Here is a 9,535-nt window from a genome sequence, read left to right on the forward strand (position 1 = left end):
CAACTTTAGAGAATAGGCGGGAGTTTCACAATATATATTTAACAGTATAATTTATGTACATTTCTAAATATGAATTAAATTTAAACAAACATCGATATTAAAATAAATAAAAATCCGTAATCTCAATAATATTTTACGAAATTAACACTGCTTAGGAGATTTATGTTAGTCCTGAGTACAAATTCTAAGCGAACAATGGAAAACAATCTTTATAATAAAAGTACAATAATGAACGAGAAATGAAAATAAATATGCATTCAATACACTAGTATAACCAATATTATTAATGAAAGCATCAATAATTTTACCTTACTTAGGAAACCCACAAACAACAGATCTTGTCTTGAACCATTGTTGCTGGAGTTTATTTCTTTGGAAACTTGCTGCCTCTAACAGAGCACTTTACCAAAGAAAACTCCTACTATATAACGTCAGCAGCAATCCTAATTGTGACAATAAATGCCATATGTTTTAGTTTAACCTTTGTAGGGATGATAGCACCAACTTTCCCACGACACAAATAACAAGTAATATTTCTGAAGATACAAAACAACAAATAAAGAACAAAACAATACCTGACATGATAGTTATAAGGTAACAATGTTAAATGTAATAAGAAAACTACTAACTAAACTTAATACGTAGTTTGTCTACAAACTTTCTCCACGAAATTATACTTAACCCTCAGCAAAAATTTAATATATTTTAACAAAATTGGTGACCAAGATATTCAGTCAATTCAAGAAAGATTTCGGCAACTCCAGGATCGCAGCTCAGTTTTCTATACTGCTATGTTGTCTTGTCGAAAATGTGCTCAATGGACCAGCTGCAACTCTGCGTGGATCTCCAAATTCGCTTTTCATATGGCGAAGCGACCGATGTTAGAACAAAAGAACGGTATGTCGAATTTCAGGTAATCGTATGTTAAACGTACCGAGCATTTACTTGGATAGTGGTTAGCCTGCTGGGCTGCGAATCGTAGATTTGAGCCGTGATGACGCTCTGTGATTTCATCTGTGAGAGATTACAAAAATGGTAGTCCATCCCTTTATTCTATTTATTGACTCAGACGAAGCCCTTGTGTTGGCGGGAGCTGTTTGGTAACTTTTTGCTTCTGGTCAGTAAATGTTGGCTGTGCAATAACCTTAGTGATCTCTAACCAGGCCACTGAATCCACATATCTCATACAATGCTATGAAAGTTGAACTTTCCAAGTGCAACTCTAATTAACAAGTAAATCAATTTGATTTGATTAGCAGTCCAATGGTTTTTGTTGAACAAATGAAAATCAACTTGTGGGGAGGGGAGGAGGTTAGATTACAAACTTGTTTAGGGCAGCAAAATAACTAGCTAGGCCTGGCCGTAGCTATTTGTAAAATGTATTGAGTGAAAATACTGATAGTCTACAAACACATTTATAGTGATTTATGTTATGTAGTTACTTACTGTATGTATTGTTAATCCTTTATCACAAATGTTGAAAGCCAATCAGTATCATTGCTGATGATGTACGAATACGTATATATAAATCTATCTAATCCAGTGTAAATAAATTGGTATAACCCGTTTAAATGAAGGTAAAAATATACAATATAGAAGCTGAATTAATAAAACTATATTCGCTAAAATCACATTTATCATAATTTAATTGATAATATATATCTCATCTGTGGTTTTTATCTTCTACTGTATACATAACGTTAGATAATAATAATAAATTCATCAATATGCTGAACAATAAAAACATGTTTTAGTAGTTTATATGGATAAATTTCCTACTCTTATGCCATTTTTAGAAATCAAACACTACATGGTGTATTATATATAGGCCTTATTATTATTATTTTATTGGTATCTAATATAAACTGTTTTGTTAAATAAATAATTTATACCTAAGCAAAGCAACTGGCTCACAACACACTTTATGTAAACGTTGTCATCAAAATAATTAATGTGTTATACAGTTTAGTCGAAGTTTCGTTTCTTTGTTTTCTTCCATTTACCTTTCAAACGTTGGGAGAGAATTACCGCTTCTATAATTCTTTCTACAAGGACAGTGTGAACTTCGTCAATCGCTAATGTAGCGGTTCATAACTAATAACACGAACATGTTGTCAAGATATTTTAATGTTTTGCTTGATTTCACAAAACTTAGCATAATATATAAATGTTATTTATACTTTTTTCAAATCTTAATTCTAACTATGGGATAGATTTATCTAAAATGTTTTACCACACAATGTTTATCTACCATAAAATAAATTTTGTTTACCAAACAAGATAATTGGGAAAAAATAAGTTATAAACAAGTCGCATTAAAAATTAACAACATGATTTGTTGGAGTTAATCGGCTTTGTTTGTTTTTGAATAAATAACGTCGCTCACTTCCATATAATAAACGTTTTTGCGGCGACTCTACTTTAAGACTCTGTTTACTTGTTTTACAATTTTCTTAGACAGACGCCCTTAACCTGGAACTGATATACCAAAGGTATAGCTGCTCGTCAACAGCATCCATCCCTAAATTTTACTCTTGTCTGATCGAATACTGGGATTTCAACATCACTGTTATAGCGCGGCCATGACCCTCAAATACGGACCACGTTGTTGTAGCATTGGGCCGCGAACCTTCGGATACACAATCTGAGTATGCTCACAACTTGGCCATAACTGAATCCATATTGAGTTCATCAGAAACTTTCCTTACGTTCTGATGTTTGCAAGCTTAGCATTACTTCTAATAGACGAGATAAGGTTAAGATGTTATTATCTTTTCTAAATCAAAATGCACATTTATCCATACATATAACAGATTAAGATTTGTCAGACCATTTTAAACACAAGAGCTAACAAACGAGTTGATACTGTTTGCATGAGTAATCTTCAATTTCAATCTGAATGTTCTAAGTTGGCTGAGTTAGTAAGCTCCAAAGGTCATATTGTGTGATAAAATAACTCAAACTGTGTACTGGTAGTGTTTTCAAGCATTATTCTAGCAGGTTTATTTTGATAATCTAGCCAGAAATGTGTCAAATTAAGTTCCAACAATCCTTTGTTGTGCATAATTCATGGCAACAAAGCATTTCGTTACATTACAAAGATCACCAGAGCGTCTGGAATATGTCAACAAAGAGTTATGATTCATCACATGCGTGGAATAAAGCAATTTATACTGCCAGACAATTATCCAACATTTCAATTAACTTCCACTGTTACAAAGGAAATAAACATAGTCTGAACTTTGATCTCTTCCTCATTTCTTATAATAACTCAATCAACTGTTTTCTGTGCAGCTGATATTTAACAGTTTCACAAATCACTTTAACTTTAAGAAATAATCTTGAATCAATCTGTTCGCCATATGTTGGGGTTGTTTTGCTAGGACCGTTTCAGTTTCGTTCCTAGGACAATCATCTTGCTATGTAAGCCCTGCCCTAAGCATGCATTTAAATAAAGTAGCTTTATAATAGCTTCCTTTGATTATGACTGAAAAATATCTAAATAGTGCAAAACAATTAGACACAGAGATTCAATAAAGAATAAATTGATGCTAGATAAACCTTATGGTAATAAAAACAAACAATTACACGAAGAATGTAAAAGAAAATATCATTTGAAGATAATATATATATATTATACTTCTATTTTAGATATAATTTAAAATATCTTTTAAAAAGCACAAATATGCAATCAGTTGTTGCTTTAAAGAAAAGCTAAACAATGAGTTACCTGCGTTCTGACCCGGGGTGAATTAAACCCCGGAATGTATTGGTATAAATCACTAAGTTTCCCACTGGAACTTGGGCACTATTGAGGTGTTATTAAAGTTTTACAAAACGTTTTCATATATTCTCTCATTGATTAACTTGGTAAAAGAATCATATCATTTAAAGTATGACTTCAGTGAGTTTTCCTTAAGCCCTTGGAGTTTACCGTATGTAATTCACCTGAAGAGGACAGATCGACTTGTTAAAAGATCCAAGGTTTTAATCTTCTTTTTTCAATACGGCTTCATACGTTTAGATAATTCTTCTCGCTGGCTATAATGTATTTTATACGTATAGTGACAGTCTTTTAATCTAAATTTCAGTTTTTATTTTCTTAGTTCAATTAGAAGTCATAACACTTAAAATTTATTACAAAGTTTTCATTGACGCTAAAAATGTGACGTCACAGACATTAAACCTGAGTACGCTGGTTCCATATCTTTATAGGCCTACTGTTATAGGGGCTGAAAAGTGCAGCAAACAAACAGACACAAACTTAGCTTTATATATTAGACAAACGAACAACATCTTAGTTTTGGTCTTTGTATTTCAAGAGAAAATGAAGATATATTTTTTATGGTGATTTGTTTTGTTTGCATACTGAGATCAGAATATGTTGCTGTATGTTTTGTTTGCATACTGAGATCAGAATATGTTGCTGTATGTTTTGTTTGCATACTGAGATCAGAATATGTTGCTGTATGTTTTGTTGCATACTGAGATCAGAATATGGTGCTGTATGTTTTGTTTGCATACTGAGATCAGAATATGGTGCTGTATGTTTTGTTGCATATTGAGATTAGAATATGGTGCTGTATGTTTTGTTGCATACTGAGATCAGAATATGGTGCTGTATGTTTTGTTTGCATACTGAGATCAGAATATGGTGCTGTATGTTTTTTGTTTTTTTCACAGGTTACCATCACAACCACTTAGCAGAAAAGGTGAAGGCACTCCTTGGAGAAGACGTTGTTTTGCCATGTTCTTTCAAGTTTCCCGAAGGTGTACCCGTCCCGTATATTATCCAGTGGCACAAAAAGGGTATCAAAATTCCTATTTATATCTGGTACGCTGGATACCCTCCTCACATTGGTGAAGGCTACGGTGGCCGTGTGTCTCTCACGGGTCAGGCGTCTCTCCATCTATCCAACTTGCAAGTACACGACCAGGGAACTTATACTTGTATTGTGAACTTCTTCGACAGATCACCGGATCGAAAAAGGAATGGAAGTTTGGTTCACTTGTCCGTTCATGGTAGGTTGTTATGTGATTTACTACATGTTTTCCAACGTTTGGTTAACTTCTCCGTTCATGGTAGGTTGTTATGTGATGTACCACATGTCAAACGTTGGAAAACATGTAGTAAATCACATAACAACCTACCATTAACGGACAAGTGAACCAAACGTTACAAAACATGTGGTACATCCCATAACAACCTACCATAAACGGACAAGTGAACCAAACGTTACAAAATATGTGGTACATCATATAACAACTACCATAAACGGACAATTGAACCAAACGTTACAAAACATGTGGTACATCCCATAACAACCTACCATAAACGGACAAGTGAACCAAACGTTACAAAATATAGTGTGGTACATCATATAACAACTACCATAAACGGACAATTGAACCAAACGTTACAAAACATGTGGTACATCATATAACAACCTACCATGAACGGAGAAGTTAACCAAACGTTGGAAAACATGTAGTAAATCACATAACAACCTATCATAAACGGACAAGTTAACCAAACGTTGGAAAATTAACTTCTCCGTTCATGGTAGGTTGTTATATGATGTACCACATGTTTTGTAACGTTTGGTTCACTTGTCCGTTTATGGTAGGTTGTTGTATGATGTACTACATGTTTAGTAACGTTTGGTTCACTTGTCCGTTTATGGTAGGTTTGTATGTGATTTACTACATGTTTTTTAACGTTTGGATTACTTGTCCGTTTATGGTACGTTGTTATATGATGTACTACACGTTTTTTAGCGTTTTGTTAACTTGTTCGTTTATGGTAGGTTGTTATATGATGTACCACATGTTTTTGTAACGTTTGGTTCACTTGTTCGTTTATGGTAGGTTGTTATGGAATGTACCACATGTTTTGTTTTAGTGTTTTGTTAACTTGTTCATTAATGGTAGGTTCTTATGTGATGTGCTACATGTTTTGTTTTAGTGTTTTGTTAACTTGTTCATTAATGGTAGGTTCTTATGTGATGTGCTACATGTTTTGTAACGTTTGGTTCACTTTTCCGTTTATGGTAAGTTGTTATGTGATTTACTAAATACTGTGACGGATTTATTATTATATATTAATTTTAATATCAACGTTTGTTTAGATTAAGTTTATATTTAGAAATATGCATAGCTTATAGTGTTAAATATGTACTGCGAAGCTCCCGTCTATTCTCTAAAGTCGTAGAAGATTCTCGAGTGTAAGAATCAACAAAATATGTATATAAGTAAACGCTTAATGTAGTTTTGTATTGTTACGTAATCTGAATTTTCTAGAAACTCTCTACAAGCCTATAAATATAACCAACGCGACGCGCCAGAAACGTAGTATCTATTATTAGTTTGCTCTAGTCAGTGTGCCATAAACTTCGGAAGCTATAACCGTGATTGTTTAACGCTTATCAATCGGAAAACCTCAGATATTTGACCAGGAGCATTTACAAAGTTCGAACATTACAAATCATTTAACTTCAGTGAATTCTCATCGGACATTAGTACTTTTACGAAAACAGTATATAACTTCATTGTGGAAAACTTGACGTGTGTGGCTGGTAAATTAACGAAAGACAAAGCTAGCTAGCTCCCCGTTAAGCGAATCGTACTTACATCAACTCGTAACTAACGATAAGATATCTAAAAAGTTCCAAACTAGAAATAAGACTATATTGCTTGTAAGTTTGTAATAGTTTTGTATATAAATCATTGATGTAATAACTATTTGTAATAACTGTTATTGTAAATTGTATTGTTGTTTGTATATTAAAACATATTTGTATTAAAAAAGAAAACTGTGTGTATCAATCTTGTTGGTAAATATTATAAAATGACTATATATGGGCTTTTACTTAAATGCTAAATCCAAAGTACAATTTAACTACTAAATCTAAAGTATCATTTAACTCAATTTCAGGCTATTTGAAATTCTAATTCGGTAACAGAATCAAAACGTAGAATAGCAAAACGTACCAAAGCACTTCATAGTTTGACTCTAGGAAATCACGTTATAATTGCTCATTGTGTGTGTGTTTTCTTATAGCAAAGCCACATCGGGCTATCTGTTCTGTCCACCAAGCATTGAAAATCCAAAGACTTACCGCTGTCCCACCGGAGGACACTTGTTCATTGTGCAACACCCACATTGCTATTTATATTATGCCATTTCAGTGAAACCATTTCAATGCATTTTTCCACCCTTAAGCAAGTTTAGATGTTCTCTAGGATATTTGTGAATGTTTAACATCAGGTATTTGTAACAGCATTTTCTTAATATAATAAGTTATCGGGAATATGAAACCTAGTTCTGTTGAAAACAGCCATTGTTAGTTTTACCTTTTAGTAAATCCATACATCTTCTTTCGCTGCAACACCTCTGTCTGCATTCAGGTAATTTGCGCAGGCGATCAGTATAACCGGATGTAGAGTTTTAGCATTATATTATCACTGCCCTCGAACAAAAATTATCACCTGTTGTGCAGAGCCACAAATAAGAAGTGTTATCTTTAATTCCAGATCTGGAAATCTACAATGTAGTTATTTATGTACCAAATTGTGCCACGGGTCTCATTGTAGAGACCAAAGGTGTTCATCACGTGCTATGTACACACGGGTTTCGCAAGATTTCTAAGGTCCCGAGGTGTTGAGAAGAGATAATGACAGGTTGGACAGAAACAGAACCATTCATTTTGTCACAGCTACGCCTCCGACTCTCCCAGCAAATGACAGGCGGTTCCTCGACAATCAGTCCTGCACTCGAAGATCTGCGGCACCTTAACTGTCTTGATTGTAGAGTACACCTTTTTCTGAGTGCTTGTTATCCAAGCATACGCGAGGTGTTGAAAACAAACCAACCAAACCACTGTTAACCTATGTTTAACTTATACTGAACTGTTTTTACTTCACTTGCAATCTATAGCGATTTTCTCTTCAATTAATTCTGTAAATAACTGTTGTTATGGGATGTTTTTGTTATTTCATCTAGTTTATTTGGAAACTTTTAACCATGAAACACACATAACTTCATCTTTCGTAATATTGTTAACATCGTAATATTTCTTTTTTCATGTTCCAGGTCAGAAACATACACATGTTACAAAAATAATTTTAATACATCCCAAATTAAGGCCCACCTCAAAAATTCCAATGTAAAATTTCATGACATCTCTATTTGTACCTCGGTATTTATTGATTATGCGTATTTATTAGCAATCGTAATTTTCGGTTTACGCTCCTTGATTTTCTTTATAACTCTAAAACTGTTTATTAATAATGAAAGGGTAAAGTGGCCCATAAACAAGCACCTTTAAAATGAGAAAGTGTAGTAGCAATCATAAATTTAAAAGCACAACTAAGGAACCAAAATAATATATTATGACGATATTAAGTTTTGGCATACTTGGAGATTTAAATTTCAAATCATTTTTTGCTTGTGTCGTTTTTAAGCGCAAATCTAGAGAAGGGGCTGCCAGCGCTGCACCAACCACTGGTATCGAACTCCGATTTTTGCGTTATAAGCCATCAAGTTCACCACTGAGCCACCGGCGGGAGGGGGGGACTTATTTTTTTTTTTGCTAACGGACAAGTCTACGAAATACTTGTTTTTTATTAATGGGAAAGCAAAATTTTTACAGTTTACATCTGTAGGAAGGGAGACTGATTAATTACTTTCATCAGTAAACAAAATATTTATTGATATTTTATTTCTACTGCGAAATTAAAATAATTCTAATTTTGTCGTTTATTGGGTAAAGACAGATATGAAACTTAAGACAGTTTGAGCTTCATTAAATGAGAACAAAAACAAAGAGCGAAAGGATGCCACTGAGTATAGTTTAACCGTTTTTCAATGTTTTTATGCAAGTTACTGGAAAACGATTTCATAAGCTGAAAAACAACCAATCATAAATTAGAAAAATTGTTTTCTGTTTCGGTATTTCAGAGATGACTATGCAGATTAAATTCTTCAGGGAAATATTAACACAGCTTTTATTGAAATTGTTTTAAATTTTGTATCATAACGAGCTTATTTATATTATCTTAGAAAAAGTAAGGAGCCGGACATGCACAAGTAGTTAAGAGTTCACGGACGGACTCCGGACTGTGAATTCGAGAGTCCAAATTTCGCGACCCGTTGCCACAAAAACGTGTTCCGCCATTTCAAAACAATGTGCTCTATAAGAGCGACAGTCAGCTCCCACATTTCGGTCAGACTTGGCTAATCAAGTTAGCGGTGGGCGTTGTTGACTAGCTGCCCTCTAGTTTATGCGCAGATGATCCTTTGTTTAGTTTGGGCGAAAATTCTATAACAAACAAATAAATGAAAGATAATTTCACAGACAAAGAAACAATGTTTTTCATTTTATCGTTTACATTTTATACGACTAGCATAGCTTAACATATGCACACTGTTACACAAATTTATTAATTCTTATTTAAAAGCTGCCGAAGACAATGATATAATGTTATTTTCTAATATTTTCTGTCTCTACCAACTCATTATCAATTGTTTTTGACA

At 33.6% G+C, this 9,535-nt stretch overlaps 1 protein-coding gene across 2 annotated transcripts in view; it reads left to right on the forward strand.

The window, feature by feature from the left end:
• The window catches only part of LOC106462531 (protein turtle-like), a 262,128-nt gene that overhangs the window by 176,401 nt on the left and 76,192 nt on the right, over nt 1–9,535 (forward strand). For both annotated transcript variants that reach the window (XM_022389838.1, XM_022389837.1), the window contains exon 2: nt 4,684–5,022. In XM_022389838.1, coding sequence (XP_022245546.1) covers nt 4,684–5,022 — 339 coding nt within the window. The remainder of the gene's footprint in view (nt 1–4,683; nt 5,023–9,535) is intronic.

The sequence above is a fragment of the Limulus polyphemus genome, unplaced genomic scaffold, assembly GCF_000517525.1.
Source record: "Limulus polyphemus unplaced genomic scaffold, Limulus_polyphemus-2.1.2 Scaffold1191, whole genome shotgun sequence".
NCBI lineage: Eukaryota > Metazoa > Arthropoda > Merostomata > Xiphosura > Limulidae > Limulus > Limulus polyphemus.